General features: G+C 51.4%; 1 protein-coding gene across 2 annotated transcripts in view; it reads right to left on the reverse strand.

The window, feature by feature from the left end:
* Map3k14 (mitogen-activated protein kinase kinase kinase 14) overlaps positions 1–24,945 on the reverse strand; it is a 49,248-nt gene that overhangs the window by 21,414 nt on the left and 2,889 nt on the right. Inside the window, exons 1-6 of one of the 2 annotated variants that reach the window (XM_042282922.2) lie at positions 17,734–17,857; positions 5,802–6,076; positions 4,602–4,671; positions 2,871–3,081; positions 2,174–2,791; positions 654–791 (exon numbers count right to left, since the gene is read on the reverse strand). In XM_042282922.2, the coding sequence (XP_042138856.1) occupies positions 654–791; positions 2,174–2,791; positions 2,871–3,081; positions 4,602–4,671; positions 5,802–6,057 (1,293 nt within the window). In that variant the 5' untranslated portion in view covers positions 6,058–6,076; positions 17,734–17,857. Of the gene's footprint in view, positions 1–653; positions 792–2,173; positions 2,792–2,870; positions 3,082–4,601; positions 4,672–5,801; positions 6,077–17,733; positions 17,858–24,945 lie in introns of those variants that run through there. The other variant, XM_006970560.4, reaches the window with a different exon arrangement.

The following is a 24,945-nucleotide window of genomic DNA, read 5'->3' on the forward strand; positions in this document are numbered from 1 at the left end:
GTGACTGGAGCATCTTCCAGGTCTGGACTTGCCCCTACAGGCCCTGGCGTCTCCAGTGGCCAGGGCTGTATCCAGACCCGACTGCGTGCTCCTGCGCTGCCTCTCACAGACACACACACCAAGGGCAGCAATCGGGCCAGGCCATGTGACAAACGGGTCTCTTCCAACTCCAGCTGACCTGAGGGCAGCTAGGGCGCCAACCATCAAGGCAGAGTGCTGGATACCCCATGACTGTTGTTGACAGACTGCCCAGAGAGAACGCAGCAGCCCTGTGAGGCTTCCCTTTCAGCTTTCTGGAGTTCTACCTACTATGCACCTCTTTAAAATTTTATTTTTATTTTTCGTTTTTTGTTTTTTTTTCGAGACAGGGTTTCTCTGTGGTGTTTTGGTTGGTACCTGTCCTGGATCTCACTCTGTAGACAAGGCTGGCCTTGAACTCACAGAGATCTGCCTGGCTCTGTTTTCCGAGTGCTGGGATTAAAGGCGTGCGCCACCACTGCCTGGCATTTTTTTTTTTTTAATTTTATTTTGTTACTTTTTAGACAGGGTCTCACACCACGGTCCAGGCTGGCCTAGACTCCATGGCTATCCTCTCGCCTCAGCCTCCCAAACACGCTGGGAGTGAGCCCGTCAGTGTGTCTATCACGGCATACCTTTTTGACCGCACACTGGAAGCCTGTCTGCTTGTCCTTCATCCTGTGGACCTCACCGAAGGAGCCTCTGCCCACACGGGGCTGCTGGGCCACCCAGTGCACCTCTTCTCGGTACTCATAATCCACTGGTTTGAGTTTCTAGGGTGGAAAGGGAGGGAGGGGGTCAGTTCCGACGGCCAGGAGAGCAGAGGGATGAGGGCTACAGGGAGGAAGCCTCTCCAGCTGGCGGCTCTTACTAGCGCTCTGGGGGCCAAATGGCCACAGCCACAGGTCCTATCAGTCCTAAGGTGGGGTTATAAGGAAGACGGCCCAAAGGGTTGAGAGGAACAAGCAGGCAAAGGTGACCTTCAGAGGCTGCCTGGGGTGTGTGCAGAACTGCCAACAACCTTGATAATGGACAATATACCTCAGTAACTCCAGGCAGAGGAGAAGAGGGGCCAAGGACAACGTCAAATGGAAGTGGACCGGGCCCTCTGGATAAGTGGGACAGCTGATTAGCTTGAACTGTTTGGGGGCCCCCAGGTGGTGGAGCCAGGACTTGGTGCATGGGCTGGCTATTTGGAGCCTGGGGACTATGCTGGGACACTTTGCTCAGCCTTGGTGTAGGGAGGAGGGGACTGGACCTGCCTCTGCTGAGTCTACCAGGCTGGGCTGACTCCCCAGGGGAGACCTTGCCTTGGAGGAGGTGGGAATGAGGGGTGGATTGGGAGTGGGAAGGCTGGGGGGTGGGCGGAGGGAGGACGGGGGAATCCGTGGCTGATATGTGAAATTAAGTTAGTTATAAATTAAAAATATTAAATAAATTAAAAAAAAGTGAATAGAATAAATCCAGCAAGTTGAACAAAACGCTTCAAGTTCCAAAGTTACTCAGGCAGGGAACTAAAGGGGGGAGGGAGGGAGAGGGCGGGGAGAGGGCGGGCTGCATGCCTCTGCTCGCCAGGATGTCTTCAGCAACAGTGAAACTACCTGGGAGACTGAAAAGAGGCAGCTAGAAAGGCTGTGGGGCTGTGAGTGGAGGGCTACAGGACCGCGTGCATGCGGTAGAGCCGGGATGGCCCTGCCAGCCAGGATGGCTCTGCAGCTACTGGATGGGTGGAGCCTTTAAGAGGTGTGGCCTAATGGGAGGAAGTTAGGCCATTGGGGTATGCCCTGCAAATGTCTGGACCCTTTATCTCTCTCTGCTTCTGGGATGTGAAGTCATAAGTCTCCTCCACCAGATGCTCAGCTATAACGTACTGGGCCCCAGACTCTAAACTATCAGCCCAAACAAACCTTTCTAGTTGATTGTTTTAGGCATTTTGTCATGGTAACAGAATGTCCCTATTCAGTCCCCCAGTGAGCAAACTGATTTATTACCATGGGCATGAGTGACTCTCCTATGAGGGGGCCTCCCTCAGGGCCTGCTGGCTTCAAAAGACACTTTGCTTCCCCAGCAAACCCCACCCGGACCCCCATCTGTGGCCCCTGGTCTGGAAGGTGGCTCTTGGAGGTCTGTGTACAGGAGTTTAGGGGATCGTTACCTCGGTAAGCAGGACACCCTCGTTGTCCTCAGTTTCAGGGCTAAGTCTCTGGGGCTTGGAGCTCCCTGATGACCACGTCTTGGCCAGGCTGGCCAGGCTGTTGGCCTGGCCTGAGCTCACACTGCCTTGTAGTGCATGCACCAGGTACTCTTCCACGGGAACCTTCTCTTGGCCACCTCGAGGCGGGTAGCTGGACTCCAGGTGTGGGCCGGGCAGGGGCTTCTGACTGTCTCCATAGGCCAGCTTGCTTAGGCGTGGGCCAGTGAGGGGCTGCTGGCCACTTACACCAGCTAGTTTGTCCAGGAGGAGGGATTCCAGTGGGGAGGGTCTCCAGGGCCCCAGAGTGTGAAAGGGGACAGGATGGGGCAGTCTGCCGTAGGGGAAAGGGTGGGTGGAGTGGGGTGGGGGGCCTACGGCCTGGGGGTGGTGGAGTTTCCACACGTGGTTTAGACATTGCAGGGGGCTGATCAGTTTGTGGAGTTCGGGTCGCGGCAGCACCGGTCGCAGGCCGTCCCCTCGTTTCTTACAGCACAGGTGGCCGAGGTCTGGTTCCTTCAGGGGCTTGGTGACCTGGGAGACATTTCTGGCATAGAGGGTGCCAAGTGGAGACTCATCTTCCTGCAGGAAAAACACAGGCGTCACAAGTCCCAGGCCACACACCCAGAGCAGGGACCAGGACAGTGGTGGGGGGTCTCACCTGCACAGGGACGGTGCAGCTCTCTTGCTCAGGGGTTCGGGGCAGGGGCTTGGCTGAGGCCACTCCGGCCTGGGCCTGTGACTTCGACCTCCTCCTCTTCCGTTTTTTCCGGGCTTTGCTGTGACGCTTCCCCTTCCGGCCCACGCGGGCCATTTTTCCTTCGGTTGTGTGGGCCACATTGTTGGGGATTTGATCAAGACTCTCAGACTGGCTGTCAAAACAGGGGCAGATCCACATTTTGAGTGCAGGAAAGCGAGCAGAGGGAATGTTCAGGGAGCTGTCTGTGGAGTCGGAGAGACTCTGAGTGCAAACCACAGCTCTGTCATTCCAGTCACGCATGCTTAATGACAGGGGACGCATGTGAGAAACGCGGTGTTAGGTGAGTGTGTGTGAGCATCACGGAGTATACCGGCACAAACTTGGACAGCTGTTTATTACTAGGTGCTGTGGGCCTATGGGACCACTAACGTGTACGTGGCCCACTGTTGACCACAATGTCACCATGTGGTACCTCTGTACTTAGACAGTGTGGGCAAGTTCCTAAGCGCCAAGGAATACCAAGTTTTCTCACTGATGAAACGAGCACAGGGTTTCCTGCCGCATGGGGTGGAGATGGGGTTTAAATGAGAACAGCTCCTAAGTCTTAGTGCCTGGCTCCTCGGCAGGCGGCCCCATAAGCTTGCTGCTGTGGGCTGGGGCAGACCCTCCGCCCTTCTCGAGGCCAGCTCTCGTGCTGCTCCTCGGGTGAAGTGACCCGAGAGGGCCATTCTTGGGCAGGCATCTTAGCTCTGACAGGGACAGAGTGGCTTTGCTTCTGTCATCTCTACCCTTAGCCCTTGGAGATACCTAGTTGCCATGGGAACACGAGAAGCTGCCAAATGGACGCCCTTTCTGGCTGGTGCAGCCACCAAGGACCTGCCAGGCCCCCACCCCGGTCAGGTATTAAAGGAACTCGTTTCAGGAAAGGGTCTGAAAGGGCCGTTGAGAAGCAGCTGGGCGCAGTGGCCACAGCCTCAGCCACAGTCCTTCTGCATGGCTTTCTACCCCACAATTGGCTCCTGGTGTGATGGGAGCCTGCAAGCTTCTCAGGCAGCCAAAAGAGAGAGTTCATCAGAAACCCCATTCTCTGGGCCAAAAGGTGCCCAAGGCAACATACGGGATCCCTAAACCCTAAGGAGGACAGCAGCCTCCACCCGGACCTCTTTCCAGCACTAGCAGTTTCCAAATGCCAATGACCAAAGTCCTGGTGGAAGGAGGGCCCATGTCTGGGATAGACTCTGATCAAATCTCATCTCTGGAAGGGGGAGCCAGGGGACAGACTGATCCTGGCCTAGCTCCCATCCATGGGCCAGGGCTGGAATAAGACCCCTGGGGTGTCTCCCCTATGGGATGGTCAAAGTGGCCCCTCTGGACTGTGCCCATGGCTATTCACCAGTGGGAAGCTGCTGTTCCGGGCACCCTCCCGGCTGATGGGAAAGCAGGGGTGTATCAAGGACTCAGAGGAGAATAAAAATAAAATGTCAAGTTGACGGGAGCCAGGGGCAGCTTCTGCAGAGCTGACTTGGCTGAGAGAAGCTGGGCCAGGAAAGCTGGGCGGCCACCAGGAGCAGAACCCAGGTGCTGAAGCAGGGAGCCAGGGGCCTGGGGAGTGAGAGTGGCCTGGGCAGGCAGCTGGCAGGTGGGCCTGGTGTCACATCCCTCCTGGCCAGCTCTAGCAGCGTGCTTTCTTACCTGTACTGCTGGGACCCTGCGATGAAAATGCGCTCTGAAAAGGTGGGGCTGAACTCTTGGCTATTCTCACCTTCAAGTCAAGGAAAAGGGGTCGGATTAGCAGGGGGAGAAAACGAAGGCAAGCTGAGCATTTAGGAGTGAGCCTCTTACAGACAGGCCCTAATGGCCGCTCGTCCCTTCTCTGTCAAGTCCTCTGTCTAGTGGCTCACCTCCCGGTCACCACCTTATCTCTCACTGGGGGTCTCCCTGTCCCCAGCTTACTAGTCGAGAGGGGACTGTCTGTAAGATGAGGATCATAGGGAACCTGCTGCCGCCTCACTTACAGTGAGGCTTCCTAGAACATTCCACACAGCACAGGGCACAGCCACCCCCTTAGGTTTACGGGTATGTGTTTATGTGTGCATTCATTTCATTTTCATTTTCTCATTTCTTCTCAAAAGCCAACTGGAAGGCTTGGGGAGGTGAAGCAGAGGGTGGATACATGGAGAGAAATGCCACCACGCCACAGGCTATCAGGCTCTCCAGGTGCTAGCCCAGGACACCTCCTGGGCTGGAAGGTGGTGCTGAGGACCGTGGAAGACTGGTGCTTCCCAGCCCTCCTGGGAGTTCTTGTTCCCAGGCAACCATCAATATCATCTCAAGGCAACAGGAATAGAAGTGGAAAGGGCCAGACTTGGCCCCACCTGCAGAGGCTGGCTGCCCAGAGACTGGCCCAGCAGGCCCAAGAGCAGGGTGCTTATTTTGGGGGCAGAGGGTGGGGGTGGGTGGAGCCATCCCTGGTTGACGGCAGTGAAAGGTACGTAGGCCAGAGGGGTTTCCTAGGAGAGCTGGACTTTCCTGTCCGGGCCCCTGCAGACGCTACTGGTCAACGTTACAGCAAAAGGTCAAGGGCCAGCTTGACGTTTCTGTGGAGGGAGTCCTTAAGCATTTCTGCCTCTTGGTTGTTCCCCGGTCAGGTCACGAGGGCGCAGCCTCCCTTCGCTAGGTCCTCCATGGTCCACCCTAGCACTCTTACAGCTCCCATTTATTTATTCTGGGCCAGACCTCCAAACGGGTGGGTCTGGTGAGAATCTTACAGAGTGCTCACTCTGACCTTGCTCTTCCACGGGGACTCCACGGCTGGCCTCTCACGCCCGCCCAGCCACCCATCTGCAAGCCCACTCACTGGTCACTGTGCTCAGAGCAGCCCCAGATCCTTACATTCGGCCTGGGCGATGATGGAGATGGCGGGCGGCCCGCCCTCGGAACCTTCCTTGGCTGTGCCTTTGGTAATCACATCGTTCAGGATCTCCCACTTCCCGCAGAACACGGGGCTCTTCTCCACGGCCTCAAGCTTGTAGACGCAGCTCTGCTTCTTCCCCACCGACGGTGTCTTCTCTTTGGCCTTAGCGAGCTCCTTCTGTTGCCCAACCGCTGAGCCAGGAGAGCCTGGGCAGGCCACTTCCATCACTGCCATCTCCCAGGCTCGTGCTCACCTTGAGGGCCAAACACAGAGCAGTCACTCCAGAGCCCTGAGCCCACGGAGAGGTCAGGCACAGGTTGGAGGGGAAACACGTGCGTGTGGGCTCGTGTGTGTGTGTGTGTGTGTGTGTGTGTGTGTGTGTGTGTGTGAGAGAGAGAGAGAGAGAGAGAGAGAGAGAGAGAGAGAGAGAGAGAGACTCACGGTGTGTGTGTGTGTGTGTGTGAGAGAGAGAGAGAGAGAGAGAGAGAGAGAGAGAGACTCACGGTGTGTGTGTGTGTGTGTGTGTGTGTGTGTGTGTGTGTGTGTGTGAGAGAGAGAGAGAGAGAGAGAGAGAGAGACTCACGGTGTGTGTGTGTGTGTGTGTGTGTGTGTGTGTGTGTCATTTTCTTCAGTGCTGTAGCCACCGGCAAAACGCGCGTGCTCCAGTTAAAAACCCCTCTCCCACGCTCGTGCGATCGGGGCTCCCACAAGTCAAATGCTTGTAAGTAAAGGTTGTGAGCCTGGCTTCATTACTCCAAACTACTCGGCGTGTTTGGAGAATGGGTCCAGTTGACATAAAGAGCCAAGAACCTTCCAGTGTACCCCCTACACACACACACACACCCACACACCCACACACACACACTGCACATATATACACAAAGGCTAAACATTCAATATACAAAAATAAATAATTTTATTATTATTATACTGTTTTAGGTTTTTTGAGACAGGGTTTCTCTGTGTTGCCCTGTCTGTCCTGGATCTTGCTCTGTAGACCAGGCTAGGCTTGAACTCACAGAGATCCACCTGCCTCTGCCTCCTGAGTGCTGGGATTAAAGGTGTGCGCCACCACTGGCCTAAAAGTAATTTTTAAAAAAGAGGGTAGTGAGGTAAATATTATCAAAATACATTATACACATGTACAAAATCATTAAAGAGCAAATAAAAAAATGTATTAAAGAAGAGTCCACTTTTCCCCTGCAGACAGCTACAACAGAGAATTGGAACTGGATTTTTCTTGCCTCTACAATGACTAAACCTCTCTCTGTTGTTTGGAAAACTTAGTTTCCTCAGGACAGGGCAACAAATCTCCTCTACCCATCACCTCACAGACCCCAGGGACGCCTTGCCCTCACAGGGCACTAGAGTGGCTTTTTTCCAGTGGAGAAAATCAAGGTTTGGGTTTGTTCGAAGAAGGCATAGATATATACAGTCCATGCCATTTAATGGTGGGGATACAGTTTGAGGAGTGTGTCTCCAGGAGATTTTAGCACTGTGTGAGTGCCACAGAGTGCACTATGACATCATCAGGGGTGACAGCGTCTTGTGGAGCCAGTGCTACATGCAGTCCCATTGTGGTCAAAACACTGTCATGAAATGCATGGCCTCGTAGGAATACGTGTGTGCATAACTGTTACAAAGCCTACTATTCAGCCTAAAAATGGGGCTCAACACTTGGCTCCTTTCCAATGATGCAACTGTCTGTAGCTCTCTAGAAGGTTCTCAAAAATGGCTTCCTCCTCAAATGTCCAAACTCATTTGCTGAAAACTTCTAGGTAATTCTTTTCCCCCAGGCAACATTAGGAGTAGCATTCATATTGGAGACTTTAATACTAACCAATGTCTGGACACATAGCACGAAATACCACCTCTCTCTGGGGTCCACGTGGACTACCCCGAGCCTTCCCAAGGAAGCGGAACAGAAAGCAGCCATCCACTGCTGTCAACTTGTGCCCACAGCACGGACATCAGAATTACCGTGAGAGAAAGAGTGGCAGGCTGAGCTCATCAACACTGCGATACTTTTTCCCCGAGATCAGCTTCTTTGCACAATCCCGGCTCCCCTGGAACTCACTCTGCAGACCAGGCTGGCCTCAAACTCAAAGATCTGCCTGCCTCTGCCTCCCAAGTGCTTGAATTAAAAGTGCGCACCACTGCGCCCAGCTAGTATTGGAATACTTTTTAATCCTTTTTAAGGATATTTTTGTGTGCTGCTGGGGATTGAGCCCAGGATGTCCAGCATGTCAGATGTGTGTTCCACCACTGAACCACACCCCCAGCCAAACCAACCAACCAACCAACCAACCAACCAACCAACCAACCAACCAACCAACCAACCAAAAGTCTATGGGAAGCTCTGACTCCCAATAAAAGCCTCCAGATAGGCTATTATTGTAATTTTTGCCATTTTTCTACATACATCCCCAAATCCCTCAACCTTCCAAAAACCAACTTAAAGCCTACAATAAAGCCACCTTTCTTAGCCTTTTTGCCAGAGAAAATGCAGTTTAAAAATCAACTAGAAAACTCCTCAGATCTAACAGAAGTAGATGTATGCTTAAATGGACATCAGGGTTACTTCAATCTCCTTATTTTCTTGTAAAAAACCTGAAGCCTACCCAAGTGGATCCCTGTGTGGCAAAGCTGGGCAGGCTTCGGACCCTAGGCTCTTCAGGCAGACATGAAAGCAAATTCCTGGTCCTCTGTGGTTGGAAGGCTCCTCAGAGCAGAGGGTGACCCTGTGCATGGCTGCATCTTAGTATAGAGAACAGCAAGACAAAAATCCGATGACTCATGTCGGCTGGACAGGGGCACCAAAGGACCAAAGGTAGACCTTCAGACAGGATGACCCCGAGTATGAGAGAGCTGGGCCAATGAATGAGGAAGATGGCGGGGCCCAAGTTACACTCCGCTCAGATAGCGCACCTCTACCTGGAGTTGAAAGTTCACCTGAGCTGGAGTTCTTTCAGAGACTGCGGGGCACTTGGCCAACCCAGGACCTTTCTGTCCTCTAGGTGGCTAGCTGGGCAGCGGGCCAGGAGCCAGTGCCCCCACCCCACGCACACGCGCCAAACACCAGGCTGCCCTCCCCGGGGAGAAGCTGAGGTTGTGGCCTCCTGTGTGCTCCCCAGTGACTCATCCCCAGCCTAGGAGGCAGAATGACAAGGAGGCCATTGAGAAGCTGACCCAGCAGATGGCAGCTGGACCTGAGACTGGCACAGGGGCACAGGCTGACACCCCCCCCACCCCGCAGGCACACAGTTAGAGGCAGCAGCAGCGGGGGGGGGGGGGGGGGGGGAGCAGCAGCAGCGCAGCTTTCCTGTACCACATGACCATGACTCAGTCCTCACTGGCAGCTCCAGGTTCGCTGGCCTGAGGGCAGCGCTCCCACAAATATGGACAGGGCTGCTTCCTCTCTCCTCCCCCACTTCTCTGTGGGTCTGGTCCATAAAACCGAGTTCAGTGTCCATGTCAGGAGTGGAGCGAGCGAGGTGTTCCTCCCAGCCCTAGGCTTCGGGTGCTGGATCACCCTATCCCCCCCCCCCCCCCCCGGCCCGAAACCTGTCCTTTCTCTCTCTCCTGCAGTGTGGGTGGTGGGTGGTGGGTGGGTGGGGGCTAAATGAGGCCAAGGCTCTACTTCATCCCTCAACCCAACCTCCTCCTCAGCTCCACCTCAGCCTCCAGTGCATGCGGCGCCTGCTATCTTCATTGTGTGGAAGCCAAGGATGACGGCAAAGGCAAGGGCCACACCCAGGGCCCACACAGAGCACAGGCAGGGGTCACGCAGCACTCTTTCAGGCCTGGTGCATGCACCAATCTGATCTCCTCCTGCCATGCCTCGATGGCGCTGCAGGAATCTAGGGGCAGAAGTGACTGGGGTGCTACCAGATCAAACCCAGGCTCTAACTGTAAGGACAGTTCTTGGTTTGGGCTCCAGGATGTCTGAGAGCCACAGGAGCAAGACGCAGTTTGTATTTTCCCAGGGAAGGGGTCATGGTGCTCGCCCTCATGCCCAAGGGTATACCATGGCCTAGGAGGTTGTGCCAGTCTCCCAAGTCAGGCAGGGCCAGGGCTCCATGCCTGATTCTGCCTTTGCCCTCCTCCCACAAAGAGCTCTCCAGGGCAGGAGTTTTCGACCTGGAAGTTTGGAACTGTGAAGATCATAGTGCCAGATGAGTTCTTAAAATGCACTCATCCTAGATCCACTGAAGAGTCACTGGGCATCGGGCCCAGAATATGCTTTTCTCTTAGTGCTGGAGCCTGAAATCAGGGTCTCACACATGCCAGACAAGTGCTCTACCACTGACGTTCCCAGACCTTTTTAAGGAAACAATTTTTGGGGGCTGCCAAGCCCGAGAACTTGAGTTTGATCCCTGGACCCACAGAGTAGAGAAAAGAGAACCGACTTCCACAAGCTGTCCTGTGACCTCAACATGGGCACCATGATGTATGCACACATGCACCAAATATAAATAAAAGCAAGGGAAGAGATCATTTTAAGATGGTCAAGGGTCTTGAAACTGGCAGTCCTCCTGCCTCAGCTTCCTGAGCAGCTACCAGACACCAACCACGTCTGACTAGACTCTGAACCTTTAAAAAGAATGAATTTTGTCTTCACGCATGTGGGGGAGCCGCCGAGGTCTGAAGAGGCAGTCAGATCTGCTGGTGCTGGGGTCACAGGTGGCTGTCTGTCACCGGACGTGGGAGCTGAGGACAAACTCAGGGACTCTGAAGGACAGCCTATGCCCTCACCTGCCGGGCCACCTCTCCTGCCTCAGCATCTGCACTTTTTATTTTATGTGTATGAATGTCTTGCTGCCGGGTGCGTGTACACCTGAGGAGGCCTGAGGAGGCCTGAGGAGAGCATCGATTCCCTGGAACTGGAGTTACGGATGGTTGAGCCGCCATCAAGCCTCCATTCTCCAGAAGAGGAGTCTGTGCTCTAACCAGTGAGCCACCTTCCAGCCTCCTCGACCCTCTACTCCTGACAGGCTTTCTGGTACCAGGTCTGCCATGTACCCCCTCTTTATACTAACGGTGGCCACTGGGAACATGTGTTCGTTTACATTTAATCACAAGGGAATAAGATGTAAACACATTCCTCGGGTACACAGGTTACCAACTGGAGAGCTCAGAAGGAAAACACTTCAGTTTCCAGGATTCTGGGACAGAAATGAGAGTGAGGCTAAATGAGTCTTTGATTCATGAAAAGGTACAACAGTAATATTTTAAATGTTGGCCTTTAGAGAAAATAGCCTCTCTAAAATGTATCATATTTCACTTCCCTCTTTTAGTGAGTATACTTACCCTGAGAACGCCAGGCTGGGAAACAGAAGCTATGGCCTCTAGATTAAAAAAGAAGAAAAAAAGCAGTAGGGCCATTTTTGTCAAATGAAATCATATCTCACCACCATATGAAAGCTAGAAGCCTGCAACCTCAAGGAACGCCTATCAAAAACAGCTGCCCTGGATAAAGGAGGTGGGCAAGAGGCCCACCCACTCAGCCTTCCCCCCACAACTGAGGACCTCTGGAGAACCCCAGGTCACTAAGAAAAGACTTGGAACCAATGGCCTCTGAGGTTCCTCCTAGTTCCCAGAACAGACCTGGTCAGGATTAATTGTGGGCTGGAGACTCCAATTCAGAATAATAGTGGCTAATATTTACTAAGCACCTAGCATTATTTAACCTTCCTTTGAGTTGTGGATGTGAGAAGTTCCCAGCATGCCTAAAAGGTTAGCCAGCTAGAGGTGTGTTGGACTTGGCCCCTGCCTCTGGAGCCTGCGCACTGACCTTGAACGGTTTCTCTGACTTCCCTCAGGAAGCCAGAGTCCTGACTTTCAGGATCCTCTGAGTAGACAGAGGTAGAGATCACAAACTCCACAGCTGGTCTGGCCAACAGAAGAGGCCAAGTGCATGTCCGTCCCTTTGCCTTTCACTAGGCTGTGACCCCAAGTCACTGACACTTCTGTGTTTCTGTTTCACATAAACAAGGTGTCCACAGCCTCACCTACGGAATTCCATATTCACTTCGCCCTCCACAAAAGGGAAATCAAAACCTTGGAGGTCAGCTCACAAACGTCCACTGAAGGGCCTGAGCAAATCTCTCTCAATTTCATCTGGAAATAGGAGCATGTCCTTCTGTGACTGCCCAGAGGGATAAACTGCAGAAGTAAATGACTCAACTTCCTTAATAAGACACTGGTTGAAACCACTGCCGTCCAATGCTTCCTTTTTGCTGCCTGTAGCCGGCCTAGCCAGCAGGCCACACCAGTTAAGCTTCAACCTAACAAAAAGGAGGGACTGTGAGGCAAGGGGGACCCAGGGCATGTGCCAGCAAGAGGGAGCTGCCCTTGCAAACAGCTCTTTGGCCAGTTGTGTCCCTAGGTCCCACACCTGCTCCCTCCTGGCTCCCATTTCTGCCCTGCCCTGGCACCCCGCCAGCCAGAACGGTCCCTTCGCTCAAAGGAGTTGGGTAGCCATGGGCAAGTCTGCTACTCTTTACTCACCCTGTTCCTCCCTCTGTGGGCCACGCCTTCTCTATGGAGCTCTTACCCAGATCCGCCCTATCTTTTTCTCCTCAGGGGAACCATTTACAGTGGTCCCCTGCATTCATTCAGCAAGTGTCCACTCAGCTAAGGGGATACAACAGCTGAAACCGCTCACACATGTCTGTGTGGGCACCGGGCCGGGTGCTTTTTCTGCACTGCTGATACACCTAACAGTTACAAGGTTGCTCTTCTTGTTCCCATTTGGCAGATGAAGAAACTAAGGCTGAGAGGTAAGTCAGCTGCTGGAGCAGATGAGGCTCAATTGGGACAAACAGAGAACCGGCCCTGGGCTTAGGACTCAAAAGACGATATTCTTGGCCCATTCGCCTGGCACTCAAGGATCATCAGCTCTTGTTGAATCCAGGAATGGAGAGGTATTAACTGGCTACAAGGCTAGTGCTATTTCTGTTCTGTATTTGGTCTATTTCTCAGCCCTTGAGGGCAAGAAGCTTAAGAATTAAGAATTGGGGAGGGCGTGTCCAGTCGGTAAGTGCTGAATCCGCAACAAATAAGTCAGCCTTCCAGGCAGCTACATGCTGCCAGGTCTTAGAATTTTTAAGTTGATGGGTTTTAATAGGTCCTTTCATTTTCCTTTTAAAAATGTTTAGAAATCCATACGCAACATGTATGTACATAAACAAGAATTCCAAGTAACATATTATCGTTGCTCAAAGAACTACTGAAGGATATGCTTTGGAAAGAAGAAATATAAACCAGAAAAAGGGACACGGAACTAAGAAATAACGGCAGGCACAGGAGTCAATGTAATATGTTGGTCAACTTAATTAACAATTTTGTGTAAAAAAATCAGTTCAAGGGGCTGGAGAGACGCTCAGTAGTTAAGAGCACTGCCCACTCTTCCAGGGGACCTGGTGCAGTTCCCAGCACCCACAAAGTGGTTCACAACATCCGTAACTTCAGTTCCAGGGGAGCCAATGCCCTCCTCTCACCTCCGTGGGCACTGGGCACAGATGTAGTGCAAAGACATACACAGGCAAAACACTCACACACAGAAAAGAAAACAGCTCAATTTAAAGAGGAAGAATAATAAAACTCTGTCTTTGGGGGAAATTTTACTTGTGAAAATGTGTACATTTCACTAAAAATTACAGTTATGAATGTACATTAAAGTTTAAGAATAACTTCCATAAAAACAGATATACCTGCTGGGTGGCGGTGGCGCACACCTTTGATCCCAGCACTTGGGAGGCAGAGGGAGGCGAATCTGAGTTCAAGGCCAGCCTGGGCTACAGAGTGAGTTCCAGGACAGCCAGGGATAGAGAGGCTTGGTCTCCACAATAAACAAATAAACAAATAAACAAATACCAACTCCAAAACAAAACACCAGAACCAAACCAACCAATCAACCAACCAACCAAAAAACCCCGAACCATGTGATTCACACATCAGATATAGAGCTCAGAGCACACAGCACAGCAGTCTCTCACAGACCCTGTAAAGACTCCGAGAGCCAGTGCCTGGAGACAGAGGAGGCTTTTGATGAATAAGGGCTCTGTGGTCAGTCCTGTCCTATAGAGCTGAGAAGGCCCTGGGCATACACAGTGAGTCTGCTGGGTGCTCTGCCCTGGGTGCTGGGACGACCCTGGGGAAGACGACACTGTCCTTGGAGGGGCTCACAGTATGCTGGGGTAACAGCTAGGCAGTCAGAAAAGTACACACAACCCAGGAGTTCAAGGACACACAGAGGACATGCCGTGGGGCACACAGCGAAACCCAGAGCAGCTGCGGCAGTCAGGAGAGGCTTCTGTGGGTGAACAAGAATTGCTTAAGGGAAAGGCGATGTGAAAAGTTAAGGAGATGCCAGCTGATAAAACACTCGCTGATGGGCCTTGCCGGAGGACTCGAGTGTGAGCCTCAAAAACTGAGCTGGCTGAGAGATGGCTCAGCAGGTGAAGGTGTCTGCCACTAAGCCGGATGGTAGGAGAGAAGTGACTCCACGCTGCCCTCTGACCTCCACACCCACTCTGTGGCCTGAGTAAACAAAAATATAATAAAAAGTAGTAAGTGTGGGTGACTCCTGGGAACAATATCAGATCTCAGGCCTCCACACACACATGCACATATATTGTAAATTCGTGCGTGTGCGCGCGCGCACGCGCACACACACACACACACACACACACACACACACACACACACACACACTACTCCAAGTGAGGAGGGCCCAGGAAGATGCAATCCAGAGGTGAGTCTCTGTAGACATCACAAACTCCTTAAGCAGCTGGTGGGTAAGCTGACGTCACAGCCGCAGGAGGCGCGATGGGATGAAGTTCGGAGCCAGATCATGAAAATGAAGTTGGTCCTCCTTTACCCCATGGCCCAATTCCCAGGAGAGTGAGGCTATAAACCTCCATTCCCTCTCATTCTTGGGGACAGGGTTCCAGCTGGAGGACTCTGGGGGAGGGCCAGACAGTAGCTGCTGGGCAACTATCACTGGTAAAAGTTACAGGGCTCAGGAAGGCTTGCTGAATTCTTTTCCAAGGGACACGGGGCAGGTGACCACTAACAAGGAGGGTGACGCCTGAAGCTGTACTTGGGTACTCTGGGTGAAACTGAACTGGAAGGATCCTGAACCCATCTCCTTGGCCAGCTTGACGCCTGCTCCCTAGAGGGAGATTTCTTTTGTGCATTTCCCATTAATGAAGATATGAAATGTGAAGGTTCATTAATCATTAAAATTTTACAGATCAATAATATAAAAAAGAAGTCTCACATGCCCACAACGATTCAGCCTTACTGCCAATTCCACAGACAATGGCCGGTTTAAGAGAATTTGTGGGATTGAGCCTATTATAACCCTCCGGTCCCCACCACACGTTTGGCAGCCCTGGCTGGCCCAGGGCCTGAGGAAACACCAACGCCCTCAAGGGCCCTCGGGATCTAAGGGCAGCCACCCGTATCTATTCTATTGGTGTAGGTCTCAGCCACTTCCATCCTGTCCCTGACCTCGGCCCATCCCCACTGGGCTGAGCTCATCGTAAAACGCCATGTCCTTTAGACAACCTCAGGCCAAAAGACATCTGCTCGTTCTGCAGGGCTTACGGCTCCAGTCCCAAGTCTGTGGTCTCTAATCTATCTGACCACTGTTTCCCTAAACACGGGGTGTGGCTCTGGCTGCTCCAAACTCCCCAACCTTCTAGCTACTGAGCCCAACAGGTCTCCCGGTGGGCCTTCCTGTGTGGGCCACCTGGCACTTCCTGCTTGTCCTGTTCAGACTAAGCTCAGGCCTTCCACTTCCAGGAAGCCGCTGACAAGCCACAGCACCCGTCTCTTTCCTCCCCTTCACTCTGACTTTTAAACACACCCCCATTCACTTTTACTTATCCAACGCCATAGCACAGTCGAAAGTTCCGGAGACAGTAACGCATGATACGAGACGACAGCCGCTTTTTATGCAGATATCACATAGAAATACAATCCCGGTATGAAACAAATAGAGATATAAAGAGATGTACAAGTGAAGATGTTCAGAGTGCTTCTGCAGTAGTAAAAAGCCGGAACAAAATTAATTACGGGGAAATTAGTTATTAAATCACAGCACATCCATTAAAATGTTGATAAAAACTAACAATATGAACAAATATCGCTGGAGACAATATTAAGGAAAAAGTATATAGAATTATATGTAAACTCTGGTCCTGAATAGTATTTACGTGTGTGTGTGTGTGTGTGTGTGTGTGTGTGTGTGTGTGTGTGTTTTAACTTTATATGTATGGGTGTTCTGTCTGCATGTGTACCTGCTCACCTTGTTGCATGCCTGGCACTTGGAAATGCCTGAAAAGGGTGCTGGAGCCCCTGGAACTGGCAGTACAGACAGTTGCTAGTCACCACGTGGGTGCTGGGAACCTAAGCCAGGTCCTCTGTTCAGGCGGCCAGTGCTCTTAACCGCCAGCCATCTCTCCAGCCCTTCTATAGCATATCAGCATTTATAAAAACACAGACATGGAGACTCTGCCTTAAAACAAAAAATCCAGACACCGGCAGACACAACAAAGGTTCTCTTTGCGTTAGACTTATGAATGTCTTAGTTTTTTTAAAGTATTTTAATAATTTTCTCACATTTTCTTCAGTGAGTTAGTCTGTTTTTATAGACAAGTCTCAAGTGGTTAAACACAGATACACAGACACACAGACACACACACACACACACACACACACACACACACACACACACACACACACGGTGGCGGCGGCGGTGGCGGCGGCGGCGTGGCGGGGTTGTCCCTTCCCACCCTTCCTGCGTTCGTCTGAGGGGATGGCCATGACCACTCCTCTCATATCTCTCACTGATGTTCCCTGTAGCACATTACTTTCATAATGAAAACAAGCTATAACTGAAAAGGATCTCTTGGCAGGGGACAAGAATTGCAGAGGCATGTCTTCGTGTCTGGGAGTGGGACTTGGTAAATTTAGGGTGACCCCAAACATGCAGACACAAAGGTACACACCAAACCGATGGCCACTCAAAGGGACAGAGGGCTGGAGATGAGAGCACCTCTCTCCGGGTTTTGGTTTTCATTTCCTTATCTTTTATATTCTCCCTGGGGACTGTGAGTTTTATTAGTTGTGACTCAGGAAGTAATGAGATAGTCATTACATAACACACACACACACACACACACACACACACACACACACACACTCGCATACACACACACTCTCATACACACACACTCTCGCATACACAAAAACTCGCATACACAAAAACTCGCATACACACACGCATACACACACACACACACAGAGTGTAAGAAGAAGATAGCTAACACACACCCTGTAAGGAGACAGCTATCACACACACACACACACACACACACACACACACACACACACACACACACCGTGTAAAAAGGAGACAGCTATCACACACACACACACACACACACACACCCTGCTCATACCTGCAATCACCGAACAAGGCACTTCTTCACTGTTACAGACTATCCACCTACTCCTCTATGGATGAACTCTGTTCCCAAATTTCCTTAGAAACAGCACCACAAAGAGCCCATCCTTGTTCACATTTTTTGTACGACTGGGAGATAATCCTGAGTGGCTCATTCCCGGGACTGGAATTTCCAGGTAGCCCTCTGTTGGTGGGCTCTCTCTTTTTCTCCTGGCCCAGGGTGTCAGGGAAACAGGTGGTTCTCATACATCCTAGTTATTTGCTAAGGGTATTGCCCTTGTCCTCAAGGTGTTTCTATCCAGCCGGGGAGAAAACGGATAGATGGATTACATGTCCTTTATTCTATATTTATTTAAATGATAGATGAGTCCCAAATTGCTCTTAGATTCAGAAAGGCCTTTGGTGGTAATTTATTCCAACACATTACTTACTAATTAAGGCTGGAGAAGGGCCATTCACACAAAGAACAGGATGGAGGCTCCAAGTGCAAATCACCAGCCTTCCACATTCTGAGACGTGGGCCTGGGCAAGTCATTTGATCAGAGACTGGTATGTCACCTGTGAAAGAGGCGGTCTCAAACTACAACAGTGTTTCACTGGAGGATTCACTGCAAGAAACAAGGATTAATTTATACAGTTCAGTGCCTGGCATCTGGCTGGTACCCCACTAGTGGGGCTTGCAGAGGGACGAAAGCTGTGACAAAGGAACAGCCTTTGCCCTGACGAGAAATGCAAACTGTTTCGAACGTTCGCCTGTGCGGAGCTAGTGCCCACCTTAGTCTCTGGTCAGCAGCACCAACGTCAGCTGAACATCTCAAACAGATACTCAAGGGAGGAGGAGGGGAGGGGGGGAGGGGGGAGAGGGGGGGAGGGGGGAGAGGGGGGGAGGGAGGAACATAGGGGCAGAGCATCAGTAAGTAAAGGGTGGCTCCAAAGAGCTCTCTGCAACCATCTGGCCCCATCTCCACTGGCAAGGTCTCAGCAGGGACCGGACCGAGGAATGACCTGGTGATACACGATGACCTCGGCAGAAGGGCTAGGATTAGTTGTCTTGCCGTATCTTTGGGTATTTTCAACATCTGTTGACTTTTGCATACATATAATCATGTTCTGGTCCATGTAAACAGAATATTTTATGTATGTTATGCAAAAGCATTTTAAATGTTCTTTAAATATGCGTGAGGACATTTCCTCTAAGTAGGAATGCTCAGGAAATGGGGGTTGAAGTATACACTGTTCAAGTTTCCAAAGATTATAGTGTTACCTACTGCCTCACACTAAGCCACACCACAGCCTCTCCTCCCTTTGTTGTTCTGTTTTGCTTTGCTCATTTTGAAACAAGGTCTTGCCATGTAGCCCAGGCTGGCCTTGAACTCATCATCTTCCCATCTCAGCCTCCTGAGTGCCGGGATTACAAGTATGAGTCACCACACTAGTGTCAAAGCAGTTTTTTTGATAAATCAAAATGTACTTCAGGATCTTGCCAGTTGAGGTCATCATTATAAGTAACAATTCTGTTGCGAACTGTGAAACCTCCCTCCCACCCCGCCCCCCCCCCCTCAACCTTATGGACTGCTTTATATCAAGGAGCTGTTCCCTAGGCATGGCCAATCCTGTGGAAATACAACCATTACCCTCCTTTCTGGGTTAATGTATGTGAGTTTCCCGGGTGGGACTGGTTTCGGGCCTTAGTGGACAAGAGAAAGCCAGGTTCAGTGTCCCTGTGAGGGAGGAGGCTTCAAGTTCACTGTAGTCACTGGTGGCTGGTTCTGAAATTGAGGAACTGATTTGAGGAACTTCAGAATAAACAAGAAACCCAAACAACTTGGCTTTCTGCAGAAGACTCCAACATAGGGGGATGGGGTGTGCTGAAGAGACACACGGCTCGTTCTGTGGAGCCCTGACCATGACCCACTTTTAATGCTGTCCTACACACTTTGACACACTACCCCAAGTGATCAGCTGAAGACATGAGTGGCGGGGTGCCCCTGACATGTCACACTTTTGCTCTCTCCTGAGGTGGGGGATGTGGGAGATGAGAGGAATGTTCTCGAGCACCTCAGATTGGTTCCTCGGTGAAGTGGGGGGAATGGTGCAGAGCCCTATGGCTCTCTTACTCTTACTCAGACCAACAGGGCCTGACAGGAAGATAGACTGGCACCCCGCACTTCTGCCGGATGACAAATACCTACTCTACCCAGTGGGTACCATTTTCCAAGTGCTGGACTAGCAAGCGGGAATACAATGGCGACCAAGCCAAACAGGACCTCTCCTTGTTCATGACCCTGAAAGACCATCCTGGATTGCTGACCCTAGTTGTCAAAAGGATTTTGTCTTGGGCCAGGCCTTGAACCGTCTGCATGTGATTTGGGCCTACATGGCACCCAGTACTGTGTGTTCTGTCCCACATGTCTTTTTGTACATCCACCTACCCTCCAGGGTGAATTCTTGGACGGAAGTGCCCTGGTTCCACTTGTTTTTAACAACAGATGCTCAACGGTCTATAATGCAATAAAGCCATCATAGGATGAAACACTGTCAAGTCAGATGCGTGGGCTGTGTGTAACGTCACAGCTTACTGAACACGACAGATGAACAACACAGCTCTCTGTAGTACTGGCTATGCTCCCTCGTGGCAGTGAGGCTGACAGAGAGCTATGACCCATAGCCAGTACCCATCATCACCATGGTCTTGTTATTACTAGCTCAGGAAGAGATCAGATTAAAAGTTTGGAGGCTTTTCGAGTGAATGCCTATTGCTTCTGCATCCTAAGGTCAAGAAACTGTTAAGTTGGATCATCATCTGTGAGATGTCTATGTGTTCTACCTACCCGAGAGTGACAGTTAACTCTCTTTACAAGCATTCCTGGAGTGAAATAATAGCCAGCTGTGTTAGCACATGCCCGTAATCCCAGCATTCAAGAGGCAGAGGCAGGAGGATCACTGCAAGTTCAGCCTGGTCTACACAGTGAATCACAGGTTAGCCAGGGCTAAAAGACAAAAAAGGAAGCAAAAAGTGCCAGCAGGATGGTCCAGCAGGTAAAGGCACTTGCCATTCAAATCTGGTGACCTGAGTTTGATCCTAGAATCCAGGTAACGGGGAAAGACAGAATCAACTTCACAAGGCTGTCCTCTGACCTCCACGTGGGCACTGTGGGACACATACCCCATCCTCTTACATACATAGAGATACACACATAAGTAAAATTTAAAAAATAAAAATAAAATGACAAAACAGATGAAGGCCACAGACTCTGAGAGCCTGCCTGGGTTAGCACATGTGTTCACACCGATCACTGGCAAGCTCCAGGGGACCGCGCCTGGTGGCTGCAGAAGAACATCACGTCAGTGACTGGATTCTGACTGCATCCCGGTATAAAAAAAAAAAAGTCTGCAAGCTAGATGCTGAAACTGTCATCAACCTCTTCCCTAAATACTGACCTGGTGACCCATATTTATGACTGACTGAGAAGATGAGCCCTCTGGCCCTCCGATCCACACAATATCCACCCCAACTGACCTGCACGTGTGCCCTACGCAGGGGATGGATGGTACACAGACGCCTCGCTCTTACATTTCTATCTATAAAGCTATCCCTGCCTCTCAAACCACAGCACAAAACAGGTGAGATCTACGGGCTTGGGGAGCTGTTCCCCACCTTAACTCCCCCAGGCTAAGCACTCCGGGTATTATCTTAACTGGCAATCACGCCCTCCTTTGGGGTGGGTAACTCCTCTTCCCTTCTAAGCCTCCCAGCTATTCCTAATACCAACCAGAAGAGTACTAGTCAGTAAAGGGAAAGGCTAGCCAGGGTCACCAGAGGATCAGCTAGAACAGCTCTTTGCACGTACAGTGGGCCACTACCCAGATATGACATCATGCTTTGCCCTCAGAGGCCTCTCATGGAGAGGAGCCAGACAGGTCCAGCTGGGGTGACACCGGCTACTCAGGCTCTCCTGGCCACCTGTAAGCTGTGGGCAACATGCCACCTCTTTGGAGAAGAAAGACACAAATGTTTCTTGGTGCCCAGTGGCTTTGGAACCTCACAATCAATCATCAATCGTCACCCGAGGCCCACGTTAGGTAAGACACTGCTTGGGGACAGAAGAAAGTGCCTTAAAGGTGGAGACAACCTTTGAGACTTCCTGGTAACCCTGCCTAGATTGTATTTTCTTATCAACCCTGGCCTCCTTTTGACCACATCAACCTAATGGTAGAGGAGAGAGTCAAATACACAGCTTTCTGTTTACCTTTTCTCAGAAGCAGAGCAGAAGCCACACAGGTTCCACCCTTCCCAGGCCCGAAAAGCTTGCAGGAGCCTGAGAGTGATGGAGGTCCTGTGGGGAAACCGAGAAGCTGTCTATCGAAATTCAAGCCCTACACCAGGGGTAACTCCTGGGTCCAGCGGCAACAAGGCAGTGCAGAGCTGAATTTCTGCCACCAAGCAGCTGGGCAGCCTTAGCCAACCTTTTTGCAGACAAGGGGACAAATACTAATGAATATCTGGCCCCCTCCCCTCATGTGTACAGATATGTGTGGACACCAGAGGGTGACTGTCAGGTGTTTTCCTCAATGGCTCTCCACCTTATTTTTGTTTCTCTCACTGAAATTGGAGCTCACTGATTGGCTAGACTAGCTGGCCAGCGAGCTTCCAGGGACCCCCAGGACCCTCCGGTCTTTACTCCCCAGCCCCAGCACTGGGATCACAGGGACACAAAGATGCACCTGGCTTGTTAGGTAGGCGCTGAGTTCTGAACCCAGGAGGACTCTGTGACAGGGAACCAGAACACTTGCAAGGGATTATCAGTTCTACTGAGGCCCTGAACAGTCAAGTCCACCTTGTGGATGGTCCTGGACACACGGACTAACACTGGGGGCCCTAGTAGAGGACACATTGTGAAAGACCCTTTGTCTATGGACACTAATCATGGATGGCTCTCTGGAATGAGAGTCAGCAGAAGCTGCGGCCACTGGAAAATGGGAGGGGAGGCCGGCTCAGGCCTTCCCCAATGCTTTTTTCTGGGCCCAAATGCTGACTGACCTGCTAAGTGGAGAGAACTAAGGTGATGAGTTTGAGGTCCCCCAAGTTCCCCGAAACCCAGAGAGCCATAGGCCTTCCTTCCCAGCCCCTGGAGCTCTTGTGAGCCTCCAACTCAGGTGGCTAGAAGGAAGGCAGAGGTGAGAGGGTTCCCCCCAAATCTCTCATCTCCAAGTACAATTTGTATCTCTCTCTAGCTCTCTGCCAAGGGATTTCCCAGCTCCCCAGGGCCAAAGCTCCACTCCTGCCGCTGCGCAGAACTGTCACTGGAAGTGGGCCATTTTCCACCCTCAAGGTGGCTGGACTCAGGAGTGGTGACACTGCTGACCTGGGCTCTGTGCCCTGCCCACATGACCCACCAGGGGATGGGTCTGTCAGTCAGCAAGCGTCAGGAGCCTCCCATCTGCTTCCTGCTCCTGAATCTTAGCCCTTGGGCTGGAATGAGGGTGATCTTTGGCAGAGGGCTTTTCAACAAGGTCTGCTCGGGACTTCCTCTGCAACTGGGCCGGGGAACAAACGGCCTGTTACCTACACCCCTGCGCCTGTGACTCACCTTCCAGAGAAAGTACTCCCCTCACCTAAACAAAGCTGCCTGAAAAGTGACTAAGGCTGTGGGGCTGGCCAGTGACTGAGCAGGGTCCAAGACCTCTGCCTTCACCTCCAGCCGGGAAGGCAAATGCCACCCCGGGCCCGCGGCTGCTTTCATTTTCACCTGAGCAAGCTCCTCACGAGGCTTGACATCCGGTGATTTCGTTTTTCTAAAAACTAGGTTTGCTTTAGAAATGACTCTTGGCCTCTCAAGCCAGCTTCCCCAGGAGAAAACAAATGCTGTTTAGAAAGAATGGCGGGCGGTGTGGTAGGAGTCATTTTTCTGCTTTGTATTAAGGAGAAAGGAATTTAATCCCCGCCCCCAACCCATGATATGTGAAGCAGAACCTGCAAATCCTTGACTGTAAATCCAGGGCCCCCAGACCTGGTTATGGAGATAAGGCAGTTTTAAGGGAGAAGAGTTAGGGTGCCATGTGCTGACGGAAACCATACCCCCTGCAAACAAATGTAGCCTCCTTGTCCCCCAAACAAAGAACAAGTCCTCAGTGGCTTCTATTCTGAGTACTCTCTTTCTCACCCCAGTTAATGCTGGGACCCACTAAACACCACATGGAGAACGGGGAAGCGGGGGAGCGGGGAGCGAGGAGGGGGTGAAGAACTCCCAGACAGACCCGTTCTGTTTGCAGCAGAGTCCTGGGAGACACGCAGGTAAGCCCTATTTAGGACTACGCACTCTGACTGGACAGAGGCTAAGTCTTTTTAGGCTTATCTGAAGTACAGGGAGGGAAGGATGTACAGTAAACCTGGGGGAATCCGGGACTGGCCAGATGGCTCAGTGAGTAGACATGCTCGCAGCCCAGCCTGAAGACCCGACTTTGCTCTCTGGAACCCACAGGATGGAAGGAGAGAAGTGACTCCTGCACACTGTCCCCTGACCTCCACACGTGTGCACACACAATGAATGAATACAATAGTGTGCTTTGTTTTAAGACTGGGAAGACGGGACAGCTAACCCATCCAGGCTAGGGAAGCAGTCCTTGGAGGGCCTGCTGAAAAAAAACGACTGACCTGTCAGGCACTCCAGTTTTTCTTCACATCATCTTACAGAAGACAGATCTAGTCACAATGTAGTAATCTGCTGCTGCTGCCACCACAATGACCAAGAGCAGTGACAGCCACTGTGCCCAGCCCAGCATACAAATCCTCTCCTGTCTTCTACGTGAAACAGCCCCGTGAAACACTTCTGGTCCCATTTGCTAGAGGGCACACAGACAGACAGACAGGCAGACAGCCACAGGCAGACCAGGCCCTGACCCAGGTCTGTTTGACAACAGACACCGCCACAGTGGATGTGGTGGCACTATGGACAGGCTCTATCCCTGGACAGATCACTTGTGCCTTCTGCCTTAGTTTCTACATCTGTGAAATGAGCATGGGCACACTTGTTCAGACGGCAGGCTTTTAATAACGATCAGTATCAACAACCACTAAAGAGCGATAACAATTAAGAAGCCCTGGTTTAATGACATTCAGAATTGACTTTTTCGGGAGAGGGGCTTATCCTTCAGCAAGTGAGTAGTGTAAAATGATGAAGTGTATGCCAAGGAAAATCGGTTTAGATTCTAACCATGACACCAAATTCCTAAGGATTATTGTCTGTTTTATTTAGTCCTCATTTTAAAGATCTTTACCTCTATACTGTAAGAAAATAGAAAGGCTGCCTGCAAAACTATTCCCTATGCACATAATTCCAAAGGATTTCTACCAGGGAGCTCAAGATGAAAGACTCTAATAAAACAGCAAGAGGGGAAAGGGCCTCAATTTAAACATGAGGAAAAGAACTCAGGCCTCCGAGGGAAGCTCCCTTAGTCCTGTCAGTCAGGCAGTTGAGAGAAGCTCAGAACTCAGGCCGCTACCTCAGCACCCTGACCAGAAGTGCCAAACGTTCTCCTGGGCTGCCTGCCTTCCCCTCGGCTCTCCTGCTCTGCCCCACAGCTGTACCTCTGCAGTCAGCAACACCAAGGGAAGGCAGCGTGCTCACACTTGAAATGCTCAC

This window comes from Peromyscus maniculatus, chromosome 8 (genome assembly GCF_049852395.1).
Source record: "Peromyscus maniculatus bairdii isolate BWxNUB_F1_BW_parent chromosome 8, HU_Pman_BW_mat_3.1, whole genome shotgun sequence".
Lineage (NCBI taxonomy): Eukaryota > Metazoa > Chordata > Mammalia > Rodentia > Cricetidae > Peromyscus > Peromyscus maniculatus.